Consider the following 25,000-nt stretch of genomic DNA (forward strand, 5'->3'; position numbering starts at 1 on the left):
GGATTGTTTCATCCGGTTTTCTGTCCACGTGACTCCAAAACTTGTAACGTTCACGAACAATAAAACGCTTTGGGTGAAATTGTTCAGTCATGAATTCCGAAATCTCCTTGATGTTAAGCTGATTGACATCCTTTGGTGGAGTTTGCTGGCCAGCTAGGTTAGTAAGAAGTTTATATGTAAACGGTGTCTGGTTGGTCAAAAACACAGATGCCTTCTTTTCGCTCGGAACCGAATGTGCATCGGAAAATGTACTGAACCGCGCCCAGTAATCCGTCCACAATTCAGACGCTGAGTTGAAAGCAGAGAAACTTGGTAAGGCGGCCGTAAACGACTTAGCCGTTTCTTTTCACTTAGATTTCTGGGCTCAAGAGAGCTTGGATTTTTTCTTGATGTCGCTTTTCGTGAGCTTGCATCATGAATTGTTGTTGTTGAATTTTCTGTTGAAGTAATTGCAGCAATTCATCTCTCGCCACATCCAAATTTTCGAATAGCTTGAATGGGCTGTAGAAAAATGTTTAAAACTTGAAAGTAACAAAGTCCTGTTCAAACAATATCGACAGTTGAATTAATCCCATCCTCGTCGCCAAAAATCTGTTGTGTTCTTCACCTCACAGTGATTTTACAAACACAGTTTAATTTAAACGGAAAACCTTTCACAGAGAGCAAAAAGCAATATATATATAAATATTCTTAAATCCTAAAGGAATACAGGGGTAACAATGCAATCAAGGACCCATTCAATCGAACAAAGCATCAAAGTTGTACACAATTGTACACAACGATCAGTCTACACAATACTGAATCAGTTCCACAACACCTGGGGTAGTAATTTATTCAGGGGATGCCGGTGTCTACCATTAAAACACCTGGCCTCGGTTGTTCAAAAGGTGGATAACGCTATCCACCGGATAAATCACTATCCAGCCGATGAACACTATCAAAACCAGTGGAGTTATCCAGTAGATAGCGCTATCCACCTTTTGAACAACCGGGGCCCGGAGATTGGTAACTAAAGCCTGGTTTCTGTATGATCTGCAACGGTCTGCGACCATCGGAAGCTATCTGCGTCGGTCTTATCGCAGACGAACGTAACAGCAGGCAAATACGTAAAAATATTCAAGAACCGTTACCACGTTTTTATCCGTCGAAGACAGCAGTTCAGTCTGTCGAAAGCTCATAGCCTTTTTAAACTTTTTACCAGAGAACAATTATACTTAATTCTTAGCAGGCAAATGTTTTCATTTAAATCTGAAGCGATCGCAGACAAAGCAAGGAGAAAAAGGAGCGCACTTTCTTAAGGTCTGATTGGGCGTGTTTCAAGGCTCTTGAGTGAGGCTCCTGGCTCTCGAGTGAGGATCCAGCACTTGGCTAAGTAGCCTGACTTCTGGCTGTTATACACAATTGTGGTGTCATTCACTCAGAAGCCCTTCCAGCTAATCCTGCCAAGCCGACCACATGCTGGAAAGGTCAGACCACAACACCGGGAACACTGTCCCCTACTCTTTTCGAATAGTGTGTGGGATCTTTAACGTCCCACAGAGTTAATGAACAAGGGTTGTGAGACGGGACCTCCGGCTTATCGTCCTTATCCGAGAAGACTAGAGAGTCTAACCATTTGCAGATGTAATTACAAAGGCAGCACTTTCTCCTCAGTTATTTAAAGACCCTGAGTGTTGGTCCGGCCGGAGTGGAACTCACGACCTCCCGGGTGACAGCCCGGTGCTCAACCAACTGAGCCATCGGTGCGCGGTGTCGAACGATAGTGTCGAACAATAGTGTCGCCGATAGGACACAGATCATCTCAGATACACGTTTCCATTAAAAATTGTCTTAGTCGGAAGCGTCGTAATGGTCTGGAAAGTAGAACTAGATTCAACTTTCCCGATCATCCAAACCGTGTGCCGCAGATCGCCGCAGACGCAGGGGACAGATGTTTCCATATGTCTGCGACGTGGCGTAGACTTATCGGTGATCGTGTCGCAGACCGATCGCAGACCGTTGCAGATCATATGGAAACCAGGCTTTAAAGCCAAGTCTCCCGGTGTCTCTTTGCTTAGGTAAGCAAATGTTAATATTGTTGTACTTTTTAAATTTGGTTTAAAGAGTCGCTGTTAGTATCACTGTGATAAATTTTTGCTCTCAAAACCATGCTCAGTGCGGTACTTATCGGGCTTAAGTAAAAGTGAACTGTGCTGAATATTTCTTTTTCTCGCCTCACGGTTTTTTTCCTGGTTGTAGATTGAATGATAATTGAGTGAGTACGTCTTTCATCAGCAAAATAATATATGTTAATCTCTGCTTGCTTTTTGTTTAAATGTCTCTGAAGAAGTTGAACAACAACTGGTTAACCAAACTGCCGGAGAAAGCTGGCACCGTCTCCTTTGGAGATTTATTCTTCGATTCTGACTCGGGAATACTCGGAAAATATCCGAGTGCTCCTTTGCAGGAGAGGAAGCAACGACCTTCCGATTACTAATTCGGATGCTCTACCACTGAGCTATCGGAAACTCGCAAGAGCTAGGACTCGGAGATAGTCGGAATGGAAAATTGACACCACTCCTACCCCCCAAATTAATAATGTGAAAATGGCGTGTTTTGGCCTTCAAGCGGCTTCATCCGCGACTCTGTTGTGATCCCAAGATCAAACTGTGGGAAACGAATGTTTTTTTGGGTAAGCAGGTGTTTGTAGGGAAGAGATGAAATGCCACTAACTAAAAACGACTGCGAGGAAGGCTAATGGATGGGACCAGGGAAAGTTAAACGTTGGAATTAATATTGACTAATCCCTCCCGTCACGGATTTATACAAGTAAATCCCTCATAAATAGTTCGAATAGTTCATATTAAGCTCCGTTGTTCCGTGCTGCCTGCTAAAGCCCTCCACTGGCCGTTCATGCCCAGCGGGTCTGTCTGCAAAATAAATGTTGTTGAATACTGAAGAAAAAGGAACGTTTAAATCATGAACTAATCAAGTTTAATCCCAAACTAAAGTACACATTCGTTCTTCATACGATGTCTATCTTGCACTTGTACATTATTTTAAGTACCGTAACTTTACTTTTATTTTAAATAACGTTTTATACAGCTATGGCTCAACTTGCCCGTGCTTAATTAAGGCCTTTGGGTAGTCTATTTGCAAAAAAAAAGTTACCTCTAGTTTTTCTCCTGAGTAAATATGCAAGAGGTAAGGATTTGGGCAAGTGAAAAACCATTCGCTGCAACTTGTCAATATTTCAATCTTACATCTTTTTAGCGCTATCAACAACGCAGCTATCACAAGAATTTGGTCAGCACCGCCTACAAATGGCATAATATATGGTAACATGGTGAATACAGAGTAACAAGTTTAGAATTTCCGTTCAGTTTGGGAAGACGTGCGCAAAAGCAGCAAGTGTTCCCCTCAAAACGCCTTCCATGAGATTACACAACGTCATTTCACAACTCACAAATCCTTAACACTCCCATAGTCTCTGTTATTTTCTCGCGTATTTTAGAATCCCACAGGGTTTTTTTTAAACCACATCCCATCGTTTATATTAGGCTTATATACAGAGGCAACCTGCAGTGCATATTTTCATATCCGTTGCAGAGGACGAAAAACGTAACGACTTGTGGTGTAAGTTTCTTGTTTCTAGCTCTGTTGGGTTGTAGAGGCTTTGGAAACTACTTTTGTTCTGGATATTAATATTGTTGATTTATTGAGACACTTCAGAGATAAAGGCTATGCTCAAGTTGTAACATTTTCGTATAACACTAGCAATTAATCTTATCTGGTTATTTCCAAAAGTTTCTTGCCGCTTTTTATGACCCAAGGATATATGACCCTCCCCCCCCCCACCCTCTTCCCACGGTGAAGACCGATATTGGCTTACAAACATGATCTTAGCGTCCTCGTTCCAGGCGGCTTGGTATGACCAAAAAGAGCTGATTCCTTTTCAGATTGTTTTCTACTATAAGTACATGATCGAACACTTTAGTTCCGTTTAGGAAATAAGCCCTGTTATAAGAACTAATAGAGTGTTTTCACCTGACGTCACGGCGGCCATGTTGGTTTACCCAACTAATCCTCCGGGATTTGAGCTCTATTATCATGCAAACGTTTTCTTTTGTTTTGGTGGAAAAACAAGGTTACTGATCACGTGAGTGAAAACACTCTGTAAGTGCTACCCGGCCAACGTTTGTATAAAACGTAACCTTTCCTTGTACTTGTACATGTTCATTGCCGTGACTTTAACATCTTCAGTTCCCACGGCCTGCTCCCGTCTGACCTTGTAGCTCAGTCGGTAGAGCGGCGGAGATCTAATCCGAAGGTCGTGGGTTCAATTCCCACCCTGGTCAGATCTTTTCTCTGTCCTTGTGTGGGCCCATTTCAATAAGTAGGGCTAACGCTCACATGGTTCATATGGGGTTTAAAATATAGAGTGTTTTCACGTGACGTCACGGCGGCCATGTTGGTGTTCCTAAACAATGGAACGGCGGCCATGTTGGTGTCCCCAACTCAATCCTCCGGGATCTGAGCTCTATTATCATGCAAACGTTTTCTTTTGTTTTGGTGGAAAAACAAGGTTACTGATCACGTGAGGGAAAACACTCTATAGGCCATTTTGGAGTTTGTGCCTGCCTCCTCTTCAAAGCAAGTCCAAGTGCGAAGTTTTACCTATGAAAAGTAGTCTTCATTCATGTTTAAAGTAAAACTAATTACCATCACTCGCTTTAAAGAGAAGTCAGACATAAACTCGGAAATGGCTTATTGCTATCAAAGTGAACTCGTTCTCAAAAAGAGATCGAATGATCTCAGAGGTGGTGAATTACGCGGGTCACGTGATCACGAGTAACTGTTGAACATTTCGTGATAGGTGGTCATTTTGTCTTTCTCATCAGCAAGACTTCTAGCAGCTACACGCCAATTGCCTCACCCTTCGACCAATATTTCTTGCAGCTGCAGCCAAGCCCATTGTTATATTTCTAATCATCTTCACCAACATTTGCAATTTGGATTGAACGGCTCCAGCAAGGGCAAATATACTCTTCTTGAAACATCTGTCTTTCATTGTGTTACGTTGATTGACTCTTACATTTTATGAAGAGCGCAAAGTCTGATCGGATATACACTTCATTTCCAGGTGTACGGTAAACTTGCCTATTGTGGAAAATGTAAGGGCTTTCTTTTGGAAATACCAAAACTACAAGAATTTAAACGTTAATTGCTTCAATCTTCTAGTGGTTTGCATGGAATATCGTTCGGATTCGCTGGCTGTATTGGCAGAGGAGTCAAAGAGACGTTGCCCGTAGAGCCACCGTTTTGGGAAACACAGAGTGTATTCGTGAAAGAGCCATCAGTGTTCGTGGGAGAGCTATCTATAAATTTCTCTTTTCCGATGTCAGTTCCTTGAAAGGTAACTATACTTGGAATATCAATGGATCGCATGGTTGTTTCACCAGTCTCGTCATCTAGAGAATCCGCCTTTAAACGATGCACCAACTGAAAAAAAAAACAATTAATTCAACATTAATTAGTTTTTTGACCAGTTTAAATTCAGAATTGTAGCACTCTGGAGATCAAGCAATTAAGTCGCTTAGTTGAAGAGCCGGATTTCTTTTGTGTGCATTAAAATAAAGACTGTTTCAGGCAGGTTGGTTGATCAACTTTTTCAACAGGCAAAAAATTATCAGACCATTAGTGTAGGTAATCACATGATTTCGAGTGCAATTCGGAATAAATAAGCACGAGTAAATTTTTTCAAAGACGAACAAAATTGAACGAGCCCATAGTGCGAAGTTTTTGAAAAAGAAATTACGAGTGCTTATTCATTCCAAATTGTACGAGAAAAATCCTGTGATTCCTTATTAATAATATTCGTAAAAAAATCTCGAGATGACTTTGTCTTAAATAAGCAGAAGCAACGCACGCGTCACGCAATCATTTGAAAATTACGCCATCCAGGGCCCTCATTTGGTTGGCTATCTGTGACGTTCTTTGATCATTGACCAATCAGAATGCTTGGTTTTTTACCTCTATTTCCACCGAATTACTGATGTTCTGTGTTACCCGGGGAAACTGCAATAAGAAGTAATAAGAGTGCACTTGCCTCCAACCAATGTGGCCTGGCTCTAAACCCAAGACACACTATCCTCTTTATATAAATTTTAAAAAAGTTAAACAGTTAGAAAAGCATTGGTAGTAGCCACTGTCGCTTTTTTGAAGGCAGGCGTGGTTTAAACTGTTTTTCTTGCTCAACTTGAGCTGGACCAGGGTGGGAACTGATTCCTTCTGAGAATTGATTCCAATTCCCGCCTTGGCCAGAGTTTTTCTCTGTCCTTGTGTAGGCCATTTCCCTTTCCAGGGCAAACTCTATGATGTATTATAGGAATAGCACTCAAAAGTATACTCCGATCTAATGTTTATGGAGCAGAGATGGCGCAATGGTGAGAGCACTCGCCTCCCACCAACGTGGCCCGAGCTCGATTCCCAGACTTGGCGTCACATGAGGGTCGAGTTTGTTGGTTCTCTACTCTGCTCTGGGAGGCTTTTCTCCGGGTACTCCGGTTTTCCTCTTTCCTCAAAGGCAAGCTATGAGCTAATGAGATTACTTGGAACCATGTTCCCAATTAGCGAGAGGATCATTTCTCACTCGTTTATTATTACTGACTCTAAGTGGGAGACATTTCTGTTGAAATATAAGTGCTACCTGGTCAACGTTTGAAAAAAACGTACCCCTCCTAGTTAGATTTGTGTGTTCTTACCTTTGGCAAAAAGATTAAAGATATCGTTGTCGTAGCAGGGAATATTATGCACAAGCTGAGCACAGCGTACAATTCCTTGTATTGCATATCATCCAAAATGACGGATAAGAAAGCACCAATCGTGGATAAGACAACCACGTTGTAGACACAAATACCAATGACACGCGAGTCGTTCAGGTGGGCGTAAACGACATTCCTTGTCTCGTAAGCGAGAAACAGTCCATAAAGCAATAGTATTCCTTTGTACACAAAGATCAGAGTCAACCACAGCGGTAACTTAGTTGCCTTGCAGACATTCAGTTTATGTTCGATGATCTCGAACGGGTTATTTGGATTTCGCTGCAACAAAATGCGTAAGAATTGGCACAAGTCGACACTCATTTTAAGATTCTCCTCCAACCACAAAAAAGAAAATTATTCGGTCAATCAGTCAGCCAGTTAGTTAGTCATTGGATCTTTCAGTGAGACAGCAAGTCAGTCAGTTAGTGAGTCAGACGTAGGTCAGTAATTGAGAAATTATGTTCTTTGATTTGGAACCTATCCTTTCACAGGTAGCCCAAGCTCGATATATGTGTATCTGTACTGTGCTATGTTATGCAAGAGTAGAAATATAAGTTTTTGTAAAGGAAAACGGTTTTTCTCAAATTTCCAAAAAATATATTTACCATTTAAAATAAAAAATAGCTTATCTTTCTTCAGTCTTGTGTTTCTTTGCCTCTGATACCAGAGACAAAGAAACACAAGACTGAAGAAAGGTAAGCTTTTTTAAAAATTTGAAATCGTAAATATTCTTTTTGAATTTTGAGAAAAACCCTTTATAGTACAGATACACATATATCGAGCTTCGGCTACCTGTGATCCTTTCGATCTTTCAGGATCAAAATGCACAAGAAAAAAAACCAATGAGGACGAGTCGGCATTCATTACAAAATTTTCCTCCAACCACAACATTCATTACTATTTGAGTCCGTTGGTGACTGAGTAGGCCCCTGGGTGGATGGGTAAGTGATTGACTCAGTCAGTTGGTCAGTCGGTCGATCGGTAGCCTGCGTGGCAAGGGTAAGTAAATTAATTTTTCTGGCCCCGCGAGGAATAGGGAAGACAAAGCAAAATTGGAGGGCGGGAAGAGAGGAGAAGGAAACACTTGCGGACAAACCCCTCGATTTTGAAAAACTCCCGTTCGCACACAAACGGAGCTGGTAATTGGCTTGGCTAAGTCGCATATTATTGAGAAAAGGTCTGACATGGCTAAAGCGGAAGACGTGATCAAAGCAAGTTAAAACCCAAACCTTTAAATTTTCTCTTCTACCGGGGATTTAGTCATGAGTTGCGACAAGAACAAAAGTCGTCTGTGAAATAGCTCTTCGCAAGAACTCTATTTGTTTTGTTCCCCTCAGGATTTAGGAAAATTGCGATCTTTCCAGTTTTAGCACTTGCCAAAGAATTCACGACTGTGTTGTCCGCTGAAAGGTATTGCGAACGATCAATTCAATGGGGTTTCGGCTGGCTCGTAAACAGACTCCTAAAGGATTTAATCTTACGAGGTCCTTGTATTTTGCACCGCTGTGGAACAATGCTGTTGAAATCGTGTAATGCCGACGCTTTGGGATATTGCAAAAGAAAGTGCGCCACTATTTGTATTCGTAGCTGTTCCTTTAAATTTAACATCAAGAATATAATACCACATGCGGTAAGAACAAGGTGATACACCACGGAACAGAAAATTCGCACTTTCTCTAAAAGTATTGTGTTGGAAAACATATACAGTGATTTCGGCGGGATTGTCAGACAACAACATGCTTTCGAATTTCAGGTACTCAGACATTTCATTGAGAGGAATTTTTGTTCACAGCATTAGCTGCCACAAGTTATAATCACATACTTGCCTTACCAATCATTAAAATCTTACCGTTGCGGGGAATTTACGGCTTCATAGTTGACTGGAAGTCGCCTTAGGTAAGAGCACCTTTTTTTTAACATTGGTCAAGATTATCATTATTTTCCTTTACCGAGAAGATTTTCCGTTCTTTGTTTTTGTCACTGGAGAAAACACTCGCGCCGATTTAGGGATCGGACTTCTTCCCTTAGGCGTGTCCAGCAAACCCTCTTTAGTGGAGTTGACTTGCTAATTTTACTTTGTATTGATTCCTGGGCACACGAATACTATACAGTGATCCATGCTTTCGAATCTTGCATGCACAAGGTTTCAAATACGACTTGAATACTTTTGACATTTTACCATCTCAAATCCAATTTTCAGGCAGACCTCTGCCGTCTTTCCGACGGATTAAAAGATTTTTCGTTGAAATTGAACCTGCCTGGGTCGCTCTGATTCACTGAGATTTTCCCGCTTTACCTGTGTTTAAGTTAATTTCCGCTACGGACACCAAACATTTAATTGGTCAATTTAAGACAGCCGATGACAGCATCAAATCCTGCTTTGCGCATTCAGGCATGACAGGTCAAGTGGGCAGTTTTTTTTCGAATGCAAGAGTTTGTCTGCAAGCGTTTCCCCCCTTTTTCGCGCGGTAAAAACATAAAAAGTCTTCCATGTTCCCCGCACGGAAACGCTTGCTACGCAGGCTAGTCGATCGGACGTGTTGCTTCATTACTTTTCCTGTATTTTTTTGCGTCAACTAACAAAACACAAGTTACATCCTACCTCTGTTCTTATTGTGGTTTGATTGTGTTGTAGCGGATCAGCAAGTTCCCATGCCAACAAGGTTACAACGTCAATCAAAACAATTCCACCCACCATGGCAAGCATCGACCAATCAGATAAAGGTCCCAGCTAAAGGATTTCAAAAGTACTTTAGGTTAAAAAGGGAGAATCGATGAATCGAAAATATTCCATTTAGCAATAGACCGCGCACCGGTGGCTCAGTTGGTTGAGCACCGGGCTGCCATGCGGGAGATCGTGAGTTTAACTCCGGCCGGACCAACACTCAGGGTCTTTAAATAACTGAGGAGAAACTGCTGCCTTTGTAATGACCTGTGCAAATGGTTAGACTTTCAAGTCTTCTCGGATAAGGACGATAAACCGTAGGGGACGTAAAAGAACCAACACATGTAGTTCCCGGTGATGTGGTCTGTCTTCTGTGGTGTGTCATGGTCGGGAGGGTAAATGCTCAAAGATATTAGCTACACCAACCTACTCTAAAATCCGAGGGTAAATAAAGTTTGACTATGAACATCATCAAATCAGAAAGGTGAATGTTGATCGCAGTGGACAGCAATGCCTAATTCCTTCTGAATTTTATTAAACAAGGCAGGAAAGCAATCAGCTCATTTCTTACAGACACTTTGCAGCACATTGGGTTGCTTACTCATCATATCAGTTTGCTTGTCGGTCGAAACGAATACTTTTTTCCTTCAAGGATAAAGTCATTGAAAACTTTTACGAAAGTCTTTACCTGGCACTATGTCCAGACTATTTTTGTGCTTTTAGCATATTTAAGAGCATAACCGTAGACATTAATTTGTAGTTCCCCATGATTTCTCCCATTTTCCGCTATCTTTTTCCTGATTCTAAGCGTATGGAAGAAAAATATATGCTTTCTGTCTACTTGCTTCTTGTCATTTTCCTGCTAGCAGGGGTCTATTTTCTTTTGCGTTCACTATGCTGACGAGTATGGGAAAAGAGACCTCTACTATAGGTCGAAACTCACTGTGTTGAGCCTGCGCGGTGGTTACTTAGCGACCGAATCCTTACAGTAAGCAGACATATCATGGGGCATGTGTTTTGAACAGCGCCGTCCAGTTTCGACCCATGGCAGAGGTCGTTTTCCCGTAATGGTCAATCCAGCGAACGCGGGAAAAAAATAAGACCTCTGAGGCAGGGAACCTGTCCTTCTGAACAATGAGAGAAGTAATTACCCGCACTTTAAGACGCTTGTTCGTGCAAATCTTATAAATTCTCCACGTCTTAATGAACATAGCACCAAACGCCAATGAAAAACCTATGTTCAAGATCCATGCGCGGGTCTGCAAAATAAAGGGATCCAATATATGCTGTGAAACAAATCTCCTTCCATATTTTTCACCATACGAGTAATATGGATGCACTAAACTATTTCAGGAATATGTATTTCCAACAATATGATGGGATAAAAAAGGTGCAATTGCCTTAAAGAAAAACAACAATACCCAAAAAAAGAATTACAGTTACCTTACAAACAAGCGGGAAAGTTTTCTTGGGATCTTCGAACACTCGCATCCCGAACAAAAACACTGTAGCCAAGCAGGCGATGCATCCCAGCACCATGATATCGTTAAACAACGGTGCGGATAACTTAATGAACCTGTTGAACAAGACAAACTTGTCTGTAGAGCAAAAAATCAACCTTAAGGACGTTCGCGCTAATTGTTTGTGCCTAACTTTTACTGCGCTGGTAACGCGACTGTAATATGTCACGCATTACTTCAGGCATTAGTTAAAATCTTATGGCGACAAAAACGTCGGGGAAAAATTTTCAGGTCGGCTAAAGAATGGCACATTTATTTAAACGTTAAAGAGAAAGGACCGAGAGGCTGCTAATCGAGTAGCGGTTAAAAGTTTTGAAAGCTCGAGGAAGGGTAGTTCTTAATAGTCAGCGACGTTGCGTAAATTTAATGGGGTTGGTTTCTAAAAATGTTTTTATTACGTTACGAACTTCTTAGTTCAAAATAAATGCATGTTTTGAAATTAGGGCATTTCTCCCTTGCCTTTTTCTAAGAAGCAAAGTCGGTAACCGCCCAGTTTTTTTTTTTTTTTTTTGGAATAAGTAATTTATGACGTAGCTTCAGGCAAGAAATGAAATAAATTTAAATGCCGGAAGATTTTCGCGCGAACGTCCTTAAGAGCACGGTTTGCCATGGCCTTTGATTCCTGGAATGGCCTTCACACGTAGCTTAAATTGGTTTCTTACCTTCTCTGCTCGAGAAGTTTCTCTCCGGGGACTCCGCTAATTTTCATGTTTCATCAACCGAGATATGTCCAGAAATGCACACAACAACAAAAATGGCAAAAATGAGAAAATGTTGGCGAATTTGGCAAATATGGCGAAAATGACAATTTTGCCACAATCGCCAACGAGGAAAAACACAAAGCAGTGAAGGGGACCCATAAAAGTTGACGAAAGCGGCAAACTTGGCAAATATGGCAAAAATGACAATTTTGCCACAATCGCCAACGAGGAAAAGCACAAAGCAGTGAAGGGGGCCCATTAAAGTTGGCGAGAGCGGCGAATTTGGCAAATATGGCGAAAATGACAATTTTGCTACAATCGCCAACGAGGAAAAACACAAAGCAGTGAAGGGGGGCCATAAAAGTTGGCGAAAGCGGCGAATTTGGCAAATATGGCGAAAATGACAATTTTGCCACAATCGCCAATGAGGAAAAACACAAAGCAGTGAAGGGGGCCCATAAAAGTTGACCAAAGCAGCGAAATTTGGCAATATGGCGAAAATGACAATTTTCCCACAATCGACAACGAAGCAAAGCACAAAGCAGTGAAGGGGCACATAAAAGTTGGCGAAAGCGGCGTATTTGGCAAATATGGCGAAAATGACAATTTTGCCACAATCGCCAACGAGGCAAAGCACAACATTACCAGAAATTTAAGACAAAATGGCGGACGCCCAGACTCGACCCAGCCCTTGCGCTCTCCCAGAATGGCCGCCTATCGTTATAGAGAAATGTATGGAGAAAATTGAAGAAGTGGAAGTTTCAGATTTAAAGTGGCATACACGACATTTGCCGACCTCTAAATGTAAAGTGTACGTACCATATCATTATTTACGGTAGTTTTGGTCTCTCGAAAGTTCGCCAACGTGCCGCCAACGGCTGTTACAGTTCCTTGAGCTCTCTAATTCTTTCTAAAAAGCTCAGAGGTGCCTACCTTCCCTCCACATTTTAGAACATTTCGTTGATGTGAATCCTCGGTGCCGACCTCTCTAATCGTCGATCGATGTTCAAACTTTAAAACGTGATAAAAATCAGCCTATATCCATTCCCCAAATTGCCGCCCAAATTGCGATAAAAGAGGTTAAAAATACATCCATTTCTGCGATAAAAGCGGTCCAAAACGCACCACTGCGCTTATTATTCCTAGTGAAAAGTAGGGTTTCTGTCTCCAGTTTGTTTTGATCGCCATCTTTACAGGTGGGTACTTCATATATGATTATTATTATACAGAATATCGCTGGCTACGTGTACTGTGGGCCCTGATTTTTGAAAATTATTTTTACTCTGCCAAGTCATACGCATGAAACGAAGTTGTTTCTTCTCTCTAAAATCGTCATTCGAACAGGAGCCCAGACTCTAGTTTCCCCTTTTTCATTCTCCCTTGTATTGACAACCTCAAAAAAGAAATTAAATTGATTCAGATCCTTTGATAGTGTGTTATTTCAGTCCTTGTTTTTTCTATGTACTGCTTTCTTTATGCCGCCATCTTGATAATTTGAAACCGCGTGCCAAATACTTCGCGGGCGCAAAATGTCGCCGATTTCTGGTAATGAGCAATGACGCAATGAGGGGGCCCATAAAAGTTGGCGAATGTGGCGAACAAAATTAATGAAAGAAGAATTCGATCTCCAGTGCTGTTTCAAATGTTTGACCTCAAATTACAAAAGTTCATTTCTTGACTTTTAATGATGTTAGAAAATTAAAAACCAGCATGAAGAACAAGGGAAAGAGGAATTTGGCAAAATAGGGAGATATGGCAACGGGACGTGGCTCCAAATAACAAAGTCATGGCAAGGTTGTCATTTGTGACAGCGGTGGAACAATTTTTAAATTACTGACATATATAACTGCCTCGTACTCTGACAATTCATGTAAGAATTACTTCACCGACGGGTACTAAGAGTTTCAAAGCAGTTATGTGAATCTTACCAATGTCCGCTTGAAAGGAATTAGATTCAATAAACCGCACAAATATGTCCTTGTCGTATGATCCATTGAATACCGGTCGTTTCGCCAACGTGTCAGTTCGCCAACGACCTGTTCGCCAACGTATGAAGTCTATTCGCCAACGTCTAATGTCAGTTCGTCAACGCTTATATGTCAGTTCGCCAACGTCCAAAACACCTTTTTCGTTGAAAATAATTGTCAATTAGATAACTTGCAATTCACTTCATGAGAGGGATTGTTGATGTGAACCGCCATATTTGTTATTGAACCTTTCAATGCGCCCCAATCCTCCCTCAAATTTTATTAGGTTTCTTTATTGATAGTTTATTGCTGGTCATATTCTTTTGCAAACTTGGTGGCTCCTAAAGGAGCCGTTTTTTGGTTGTGATTTTTACTGCCTTCTTCAGTTTCCACGATTGGGGCCGTTGAGATGTGAGCACGTTTTCAGCAACTGTGCGGCGGTCTTCTCTTTCCTTTTGTACTTTCCTTTTGTCCCAGCTGTCGAATAGCCTCGCCTGCAGGTTTCGATACTGCTTCCGCTGGACCCGCTTCAGTTTTTCATCGGACACAAGCCTGATGGTGACGGCTGTAAGTCTCGTCTCTCTGTCCAGGAGCTCGATTAAGGAGTACAGAGGTAATCCGCACTGCCCGCTCGCCCGACGATTCAGAGCGTTGTGCCATCCCTCGATGTCGTTGTTCGTTCTGATGGCCTGCTGGTACACGCTCCAGTTTTTTTGGAAGGAACACCGCACTTTCAATCCACTGTCGTCTGATGTAGGCGACGAGGTTCTAAAGGGGCTCTGTTTGTGCTTCAACTTGCAGACGAAGGAACATAGGGCTGATCTGGCGGTGAGGCAGGAACGGAAGGGCCATTAACTTTCTGATGTACTTATACACTGCAGGCCGACCTCTTGCACCTGAAAACAAACATAGCCAAACACATAAGTTACCTAGTTAAACATCTAAGTTACCTAGTTACCTAGTTTTTATATGTGCGAATGTTCAGTCCAAACTAATTGCGATAACGTACCTTCCTCCACACGGCTTGCGTCCAGTGGAAAACGCATCCCTGAATGGACACAGCTGGCAGGATCGTTCTGAATGCCACCCACAGCGCCTTTTCAAAGTCTACGGCTGGCTCACTTGGAAGGAACGCTTAATTTTACAAAGTGAAAAAACAAGCATACCAAAAGATGGCGGAATGTCAAAGGCATCCATCTCTTCCTCAATTCTGCGACTCTCCGCAAGTGGATCAGTGATCTCACTGCAATATAGGCATCGCCAATCCACCTCTAATCCGGACTTAACCGCGCCTTTGTTTACTGCTGTCTCGAAATTCCCGTGTTGCAACGTCGAAGTTGCCATTTGTCGCAGCCATCGCAGAGGAGCGCTTCCTGTCTCGCTGTTACTTCCTCATTGCAATAGATACAATAATAGCTTTCCATCTCGAGTGACTCTTGTAAAAATATTTGATCAGCGAAAGTACTTCGATAAGATGGCTGTGTTGAATTGAACAGAAAGTCACAGCCCTTTTATACAGCAATGCCTGATTAAGCCGGATCGAAATCGCAGGAATTTGATCGGCAGTAGAACAAACACGTAGGCGAAACTTGCGGGAAACAAGTGAACGCTTCTAAGCGCGTAATCAAACAAACATATTTCAACTCAATGGCTCTTTAACTACGCCAATGTTTAATAAAAAGGTTTTACAGCCGGTTTATGTTCACAAGAATAAAGCCGTGGATGGCGTGGAAGAGAGAGAAGGAGAGAGAGATATTGCATGGGGAGAGTGAAACGAACATTTTCAAGCCGAATCAAACAAGTCATCTTGGATCAAAGGTCACATTATCTTCTTTTGGTAATTTGTAAATACATTTCAGATCTATTTCACAAAGTATTTTGGACCTTGGTGAACTGACATATAAGCGTTGGCGAACTGACATTAGACGTTGGCGAATAGACTTCATACGTCGGCGAACAGGTCGTTGGCGAACTGACACGTTGGCGAAACGACCGGTTACCGATCCATTACTTCAAAGTAAGCATTGCGTGAAGATGCATGTCGTGCCACACTGTGAATTTTATAGTACCTTTTCACGAATCTTGACATCAGTCGAAATTGAAATCCTTTTACCACAACTGTAGAAGAATGTCGACACCCAGTAGAACAGAAGTTGCAAAATTAAAATTCTCCACAAGACGATAAACATTTCCTGAATTGTGATCAGCCGGAAAGACCGAATCGTTCTTTTAGACGCCATCTTATGAAATTGACATATACGTCGTGTTAAGTCACTGTAGTGTAACTGCTAACTGAGCCCCAAGTGTCCTCGTTCGTCGCCTGAGTACATACATACATACATACATACATACATACTTTATTCGTCCCAAATGGGCTTTTCAGAATAAAGTCAAGAAATAACTAATGCTATATACAAGTAAATTAATTAACGAATTAACTAGTAAATGACATAATCGAACCGATTAATTATTAATTAATTAATGAAATAAAAACAAAAGTGGAGCAATTAGGTCACTATAAAATTCGAGAGAAGGCTTCTCCTCAGGCAACGTTTGAAGTCCTGTAGTGTTGGTTTCAACTTAAGAGTTGAATCTAGTGAGTTCCAGAGTTTGACTGTCCTGAAGTGAAAAGTTCAAAGGAATATTTAACATCTGGGATAGCCTGCGAGCAGGCTCACTTGTTAGGCAAGGGCGGCGGAGCCGCAACCGCGAGCCGGCGAAGCAGGCGAGAAGAATTTGCCGATGGGGAGGTAATATACAAAAATTTGGTTTTATCAACGGAGTTGATAATGTAAACTGACCACCGTACAGAGAATCACTATACGGTGTCCAATTTACATTATCAACTCCGTTGATAAAACCAAATTTTTGTATGCGGGATTGCGGCCGCGGTGGCAGTTCATTATAGCGAGATTACCAAATTAAATGAAGACTTATGCAGAATTAGTAACTGGACGTTTAGAAATCAACTCCTTATAAACCCTAGTAAAACTATTTTAATTATCTTTGGCACCAGAGTGATGTCCAAGGGCAAGACGATCTCGTGAAAAGTTTAGTTAACCGAACCGCAAAATGAAAGCTAAAATTTTACGAGAGTGCTTAGGCCTAATAATAGTTTTCTTAACCAAACTACAAAATGTAAGCTAGGATTTTACGAGAGCGCTTAGGACTAACCACGAAAACCAGCGCTTAGGCTTAATCAGTAAACGAGTGCTTTCTTCCTCACACGATCTCGTAAAAAGTGTAGTTAAGTATAATGCAGTGCTTTCTTCTTCACACGATCTCGTGAATAGTGTAGTAAACCGAACCACAAAATGAAAGCTGAAATTTTACGAGAGTGTTTATGCTCCGGTACAGTTCCTGCAGAAGCTGCCAGTGCTTAATTAGGCCTAATCACTGAATCGAGCGCTTAGTCTTATTCAGAAATCGAGTGCTATGTGTTAACCGAATTGTAAAATGATTCGTTGAACGCGCAATAAGAACGAGAGATACATATCAACTTAACAAATCGAAAATGGTTCAGCGTTGTCTGTACTCTTATCGACAACAATATTCGCCATCACAGTGGTCAAAATGTTGTGAATTTAGGAGGTGCAGTGAGCAATTTGCCTCACAAGGCCAAAAATATCAAACATGTTTGATTTTATCCTCACGGCTTCGCAAGGCAAATTTCTCACCAAAATTTTCCCGCAAACATGAGTAGCTCTTTCCTCACCTTGTGCGGCGGGCTTAAGTAGGCCAAAAGCATTTGAACAGTAGAAAACTATTTTTTATCTTGGAGCAGCTGCAGTTTACCCCGCCACATCGAGGCCGTTACTGTAAAGGGCTGGCCACGCGGTACGCGGAAAAAATAAAGTCAAGGTTGCTAAGTATATTAAGTAGCTGGCTACGCAGTACGCGGTACGCAGAAAGAATTAAATTCAAGATGGCGAGGTATGTTAACTAGCTGACTACGTGGTACGCGTACGCAATGTTAAAAGCGTGCTTAGGCCTAATCACTGAAACGAGCGCTTAGGCTTAATCAATGAACGAGTCCTATTTGCTTCACACAATCTCGTGCAAAGTGTAGTTAGCCAAACCGTAAATTGTAAGCTAAAATGTTAACGAGGATTTAGGCCTAATCACTGAAACGAACGCTTAGGTTCAATCAGTAAAGGAGTGCTATTTTCTTCACACAATCTCGAGAAAAGTGTAGTTAACCAAACCGTAAAATTCACAATTGATCGCCACTTCATTCGCGACGCTTTCAGAACGAGAAATACTGTTTTAAATAAATTTCATACTTCAACTTGAATTTAGTAGTTTCGGCGTACCGCGTAGCCAGTTACGCAGAAGTTTATTCGAGTGACAGGGTATTCTACAGTTAACTTTATCATTGCAAAGGGACAGCAAAAAATGTATATTCCATGACGAAATAGCAAAAAAACGCAACTTAGTTTTCACACATTTCTAAATCTTTGAATCCTGCAGTGTAAGTGTACGTTCCGCAACACTGCTTCCACAATTTAATTTTGCTGATTACCAATATCTAGATTATATCGGCTAGTCTGTGTCTGTTCATTTCACAGATAGCCTCTTCCTTCTCCTGTAAGTTATTCACGTTTTTTTTTTTTCACTCCGCTTTTAAAGCGTATGTAAAGTTAAGAAGGGGGAGCCGCCAATGTGTTAGATGAGAGGGAAAACAAAGCGGAAAAGCCTTTTCAAATCTTCATGTCATTTAACAGTCGCACCGGAAAATGACTGAGTGAAACGCGAAAGTAAACAGGTCTGTTGGAAGCGTGCTTGAATTTCGACAAATGAGCCCCAAAATCATCAAGAATTTGTGACGCTGGTGAATGAAATTGTCAAAGGGCAAACAGTTTAATGAAGTGCCACCGCGGTCCGCATTCCCATAGTCCATGAATGATAATTGTTCAAGGGCAAGAGGATCTTGTGAACGGAATCGTAAAATAAAAGCTAAAATTTTACAATAGTGCACGACCTAATCACTGAAACGAGCGCGTACACTTTTGAAATATCGGGATAATTACGGATTTTGTCAATGTTCACCCAAATGGTGTAAATACCAATGGATGAACGAATTGGACTGGCAAAATATCGCAAAAAATTGTCGAATTTTTCAAATTCGCCAAAATCACCAAAGTTCACCCATGTGGTGTCAAAACCAATGGATGAACTAATTTGACGAAATTGGCAAAATAAGGCCGAAATTGCCGATGTTGTCAAATTCGCCAAAACCACCAATATCGCCACAGTTCACCCATGAGGTGTGAAAACCAATGGATGAACTAATTTGACGAAATTGGCAAAATATCGCCAAAATTGCCGAATTTGTCAAATTCGCCAAAATGGCCAAAATCTTCAATGTTCACCCATGTGGTGTCAATACCAATGGATGGACCAAGTTGACGAAATTGGCAGAATATCGCCAAAATTGCCGAATTTGTCAAAATCGCCAATATCGCCACAATTCACCCATTTGGTGTCAATAGCAATGGATGAACTAATTTGACGAAATTGGCAGAATATCGCCAAAATTGCCGAATTTGTCAAATTCGCCAAAATCGCCAATATCGCCACAATTCACCCATGCGGTGTCAATAGCAATGGATGAACTAATTTGACGAAATTGGCAAAATATCGCCAAGATTGCCGAATTTGTCAAATTCGCCAAAATTGCCAATGTTCAACCATGTGGTATCAATACCAGTGGATGAACTAATTTGACAAAATTGGCAAAATATCGCCAAAACCGCTAATTTTGCCAAGATTGTCAATCGTGCAGCTCTTTCGCCAAATCTGCCATTTTTGTCATCGCGTGCATTTCTGGACATAAGTGATAAGTGCATCAAACAACACCATTCTATTTGGCCCCCTTCGATCAGATGTAATTTGATCTATAGTCAGTCCCCCAATTATCAAAGCAATTGTGCAACGCAAACTTGCGACTTTATAAAAGAGATTATGTAAGAGCGAAAATCAACCTATAAATTGCAATTTGCTTTTACGAAGAAAGCTGTGTTCACTTGTGGCTGGACATAATTGAATCGTCCATTGTAAAAAGGGAAAAAAACCTTAATTAAGACATTTAAAACGAAATTTAAAAAACCCATAATTTCAATGCTTTCGGTGACTTATTTTATACATGTGACATGTGCAAGTACATTTTCCACACTCTCCACCCCTTTGCCACATCATCGGCAGCTCTCGCCTCGCTGGTACTGTAATCTTTGGCACAACCGTTGGTAAAGCTCTCGCCCAGCTCTCGTAGACCTCACATTGTGAGTTGTAGTCTATTGGTGCGTTTCTCCAAAGGTACCGGCAATGATGATGTTGATAATGATGATGATGATGATGATGATGATGATGATAATGATGATGATGATGATGATGATGATGACGATGTTTTTACCACTTCGCCATGGAAGGTACGACTCAATCAAATTCCATTTAAGCCTGACTTTTCGGGGTTTTCTTTCTTTCTTTCTTTCCTTCTTTCTTTTTGTTACTGCTTTCTATCAGCGATAATCTAAAAATGTTCACATGCTTTTTTCCGCAGTTCAAATTTGCATGTCTTTTATATATAGTTTCTAACTTTTGTAAACTCGAAGTGAAGCTAAGAGATTGTGAATAAAATATAACACTGCCGCTAATATTGTAAATATAGTTTGTTGGTTCTCTACTCTGCTCCGAGAGGTCTTCCCCTCTCCTCAAAAACCAGCATTTGATTTGATTTGTTCTGATTTCAGTTGATTTGTAGTCTTCCCAATTAGTAGAGCACTCCTGCTCGGCTAAATAACCTTGAGACTTAAATGCAGTGATGATGATGATGATGATTATTATATCACTTACAAAACCAAGGATCTATAAATGTGAAAGCTCACTTGAATTTGCGATAGTATCGGTTAAACACCAGAAAAACAATCCCCATGACAATGCCAAAGCTCGCTGCTGCTGAGAATACCACGAAAAGGTAGTCAGGGATATCGGACATTTTCGTCTTTATTCTTGTGTGATCCGATGGTACGCGATTATCTAAGTAGAAAACACATTTAAAAACGGCTTAGCTTTTTACAAGTGACAAAAAAGCGATGCACAAATCTATTCCAAGACAAACCAGCACGTCCCAAGCCCCCAACTGGAAACAGCGGGTCTTAAATTGTCCAACAAGTCGAGAACAAGACCCCACCACCGAAAACGAGGGTAGCAAAGACTGATAGAATGAGCAGGTTGCAGGTTGCACAGTAGGGTAAGGCCCAAAATACGGCAAAGGTGAATTGACAGAAAAAATAAGGTGAGTGCAAAAATACAATGTACCTTACATTCAAGGTTTTTGCTATCGAGCATAGAGTTTGGATAGTTATTTATATTCCTTACCTTTCCATAAGGTCTTTTCGCTGCCGTTAAAAAAATTTATAAATCCTCCTCCACTGTTTCTGCTCTGATGTCTTCCAACGTCCTCCAGTTTTTTTCCACGGTCTGCAAAGAAATAGCAAAGAAAATTTGATGTAAGACAATTTTTAGTAATTTGACAACTTTTTTCCGCAATAGATTTCCGCTGAGAAGCTTGTTGGCCGAATTGGTGATTAGGTGATAATGGCACGAATTTCGCCGTGTTCTGGTAAGAGTTCTTTCCGGGTATCTGTTATATCTCCGTATTCGTTTGCATGATGCCGGCGCAAAATCTCATGCAAGTACGTCATACTATGTGAGGTACCTGGTCAAAGACGCATAACTTAAACGTTTTACCGCCATCATCAAATTCTCTAAACTGACATAAGTATCAGTAAGGAGAATTAACATTCAGATATTGGGAGTGAAAGGGACAATAAATGGCGGATTTTACTTTGTCAAAAGGATTTCCACAATTTGCAGTGGGTGTTCTGTGCTAAAGGTTTAAAACAATGTCGATTTAACCAGCAGGGCAACTAGCCTGTGTACAGCCGCCCGCTCTCCGAAAAAAAAACTCGGAGAGGAGCGTCTGTGACTTACCGTTGATAATCGTGTTCCATACCACGTGATTTTTCCTGGAATGTGTGGAAAATGATTTGATTGGTTATTACCCATCGATCATTACATCATTGAAACAACGAGTTTTGATTGGATTTTATTTTTATTTCTCCACATCAACACCGTGAGAACCACCGTGAGAGATTTTACGATGAGTTCGTGTGTACTTTGAGCACTGTACAAAATACGAATATAAATCTTATTGATTGTCAAAGAGGTTTTTCTTTTAAAGTACGAGCGGAATTGTTATCTATGGAGTGTAAAGTGGAAATCGATTCGACGTACATTTGTAGGAATTGTTGTCAGCGCAAAAGAAACGAAAGCGCTCTTCACGAGGTGAATATAGCACTATTCAAAAGATTGTCCACTCGAAAACTTCGTCTCCCGCTATTCCTTACCAGTCAATGTAATCCCAACGCCTTGCTCGTACCAGCCTAGCTATTCTCAAGCACAATCTACAAAGCGTAATGCCCTGGAAGATTTGAGATGTGAACACATCGAGGAAAATAACAGCTCATCGGCAACGATCTGTGCTGCTCTGAAGATCAAAGCCGTACCCGGTTGGAAGGCTTGCAAATACATCCTTTCCTTTAAAGAGTGCTTCTATGCTATAAAGCCAAGGTATCTTAAAACTATCGGAGACGCTCTTCAATGCACGTTTGAAATCTACCTCATTGACCACCATTTTGAGAATTTAGCTCCAACGAAATATGAGCCACGCAAATTTTGGTCAGCGTAGATCGCTTAATAATGTGTGCAAAATTATTCCGGAACACGATTACTGACGGTAAATCACAGACGCTCCTCTCCGACTTTTTTTTCGGAGAGCGGGCGGCTGTACACAGGCTATGAGAGGATTGTTCTTTATGAAGGGTGTACTGCCGATTGGAAAAGCGCTTATTGTCTGGCAGCAAAATGCACTAAAAGCACTAAACTTATAAACTTTCAATACAGACTCCTGCACAGAATTTTACCGACGAACCTTTTTCTAACAAAAATTAAAATAAAAAGACCCAAATTGTTCCTTCTGTCACAACTATCACGAAAATCCGGCACTTTCAAATGCTCGAGCTCACGATGCAAAATTTGTCCTTTCACTCTTAACACTAGCAAAATATCGGGACCTAAGCGATCTGTTAAGATTACCGATCGTTTCACATGTATCTCCGCAAATGTCATTTATTGCATACGGTGGCTTGTAAGGGCCATTAATACTTCAGAAAAAAAATTTCATAATGACACTTAGTAACTGTCAATTGACACTTATAACTGACAATTGACACTTCTAACTGTCAACAATAGTAACTGACAATTCACACTTATAAGTAGCAATTGACACTTATAACTGGCAATTGACACTTATAAGTAGCAATTGACACTTATAAGTGTCAATTGCCAGTTATAAGTGTCAATTGCTACTTATAAGTGTCAATTGCCAGTTATAAGTGTCAATTGCTACTTATAAGTGTCAATTGCTACTTATAAGTGTCAATTGCCAGTTATAAGTGTCAATTGCTACTTATAAGTGTCAATTGCTACTTATAAGTGTCAATTGCCAGTTATAAGTGTCAATTGCTACTTATAAGTGTCAAATGCCAGTTATAAGTGTGAATTGCCAGTTACTATCGTTGACAGTTGGAAGTGTAAATGCCAGTTATAAGTGTGAATTGCCAGTTACTAAGTGTCATTATGAATTTGTTTTCTGAAGTATTGATGGCCCTTACAAGCCACCGTAATTGCATAACCTGTATTATGTAATAAATTATACATTGGCGAGACAGGTAGACGACTAGGCGACCGATTCCGTGAACACCTTCGCGATGTTGAGAAGAACGACAAAGATGCATCTAAGGCAGTCGCTCGTCATTTTAATCTCCCTAACCACTCCAAACAACACATGGCTATCTGCGGCCTTTCCCTACATCCAGGTACGACGGAAAGCCGCAAAAATCTGGAACAAAAATTCATCTTCCAAATCGGCACCCTTAATCCCCACGGTATTAACGAACTTAACTAATGTTCTCTTATTTTCACGTTGCCATGTTACCACCAATAGCGTAGCTCCTACTCTACTATAAAAACTACACACAACCCAACGTCAGCTTTTAGAATCCCTGTACGGTGGTCAATTTACGTTATCAACTCCATTGATAAAACCAAATTTTTGATATTGAAACTAACTTGCAAGTTATAAAATGCGATCGCAAGTTATAAGTTGCGTTCGCAAATTGTAGGTTGCGATCGCAAGTTAAAAGTCGCGATCGCAAGTCATAAGTTGCGATCGCAAGTTATATGTCGCGATCGCAAGTTATAAGTTGCGATCGCAAGCTAGAAATTGCGACGAGAAAATCGATGTGTCCCTTATGAGCCACCGTAGAAACAGGAAAACGTGGCTCGACAGATTTGCGAGCTGTCTTTTGGTGCGTCAGAGCGTCGTTTTGTAAACTTGTTTGATAACACAAAATTTTCGTGTTTTTGATCATACCTTGGTATTGTTGCAGAATAGTTGTTCGTTGTATAACTTTGCCAGCATCAAAAGACATGTGACCCTATAAGTGAAATGCGACCGTTTGTTTGAGAAGCTGCCAAGAACAAAACCGCGCTAACCCAACACTCAGTGTGGAAGAATCACAATATGAGTGATAATGGCATAATGAGGACCATTTTAATTCGAAATATTATGTACAATAGAATTCGAAATCAAAACAATGACTTATTTACAAAATGCAAGTTTAATTAAAAATGTTTACAAACTAGAATTCTTGATGTCTTCTGGCAAGCTGTTCCAAAGATAACGTGCCGCAAAAGGAAAGGCACGCCGGCCATAAGATTTTAAATTAAAACAAATGAGTAACTTAACAAAAGTAATGAGTGGAAGCCCCGCCTACACGAGCAATTTTTATATGACAATTTTTATTTGCTCGCGTAGACGAGGAAATTTGGCCAATTCGTTTTATGTGACAACTGTATTTCCTACAGAGCTGGCGTTTTAGCATTTACGCGTTCAAAGATCAATAATAATAATAATAATAATAATAATAATAATAATAATAATAATAATAATAATAATAATAATAATAATAATAGAATTGATTAAAAAGTTAAACGCTAAAAGATTTTTAAAACACATTCTAAAAGTGAACGACGTTTCGGCGCTACGTTACGCCATTATCAAGTTAAAAAGTAAAAAAGTGCGAGGTGTAAAATGAATATATAATATTTGAAAAAAATACATTAAATATTTGCGGTCCTATGGGTATAATCCCCAAGGTAAGAAACACGAAAAGATAAAAATAATAATAAAAAAATGTACGGTAGTTTCACGTGAACAGTT

The 25,000-nt window shown here is 40.7% G+C and overlaps 1 protein-coding gene, 1 non-coding gene and 1 pseudogene across 30 annotated transcripts in view; 1 reads left to right on the plus strand and 2 right to left on the minus strand.

The window, feature by feature from the left end:
* Nucleotides 1-4,045, minus strand: part of LOC137972830 (uncharacterized) — an 11,142-nt pseudogene extending 7,097 nt beyond the window's left edge.
* LOC138006160 (gamma-aminobutyric acid type B receptor subunit 1-like) overlaps nt 2,951-25,000 on the minus strand; it is a 91,825-nt gene continuing 69,775 nt past the window's right edge. For all 29 annotated transcript variants that reach the window (XM_068852440.1, XM_068852415.1, XM_068852353.1 and 26 more), the window contains 8 exons: nt 24,152-24,215; nt 21,034-21,135; nt 20,541-20,691; nt 10,912-11,044; nt 10,620-10,727; nt 9,406-9,534; nt 6,744-7,082; nt 2,951-5,481 (listed from right to left, as the gene is read on the minus strand). In XM_068852440.1, the coding sequence (XP_068708541.1) occupies nt 5,209-5,481; nt 6,744-7,082; nt 9,406-9,534; nt 10,620-10,727; nt 10,912-11,044; nt 20,541-20,691; nt 21,034-21,135; nt 24,152-24,215 (1,299 nt within the window). In that variant the 3' untranslated portion in view covers nt 2,951-5,208. The remainder of the gene's footprint in view (nt 5,482-6,743; nt 7,083-9,405; nt 9,535-10,619; nt 10,728-10,911; nt 11,045-20,540; nt 20,692-21,033; nt 21,136-24,151; nt 24,216-25,000) is intronic.
* On the plus strand, nt 4,265-4,337 carry Trnar-ucu (transfer RNA arginine (anticodon UCU)). The gene has a single exon. It is a non-coding gene; the product is annotated as a tRNA-Arg (tRNA).

The sequence above is a fragment of the Montipora foliosa genome, chromosome 1 (genome assembly GCF_036669935.1).
Source record: "Montipora foliosa isolate CH-2021 chromosome 1, ASM3666993v2, whole genome shotgun sequence".
Classification (NCBI taxonomy): Eukaryota; Metazoa; Cnidaria; class Anthozoa; order Scleractinia; family Acroporidae; genus Montipora; species Montipora foliosa.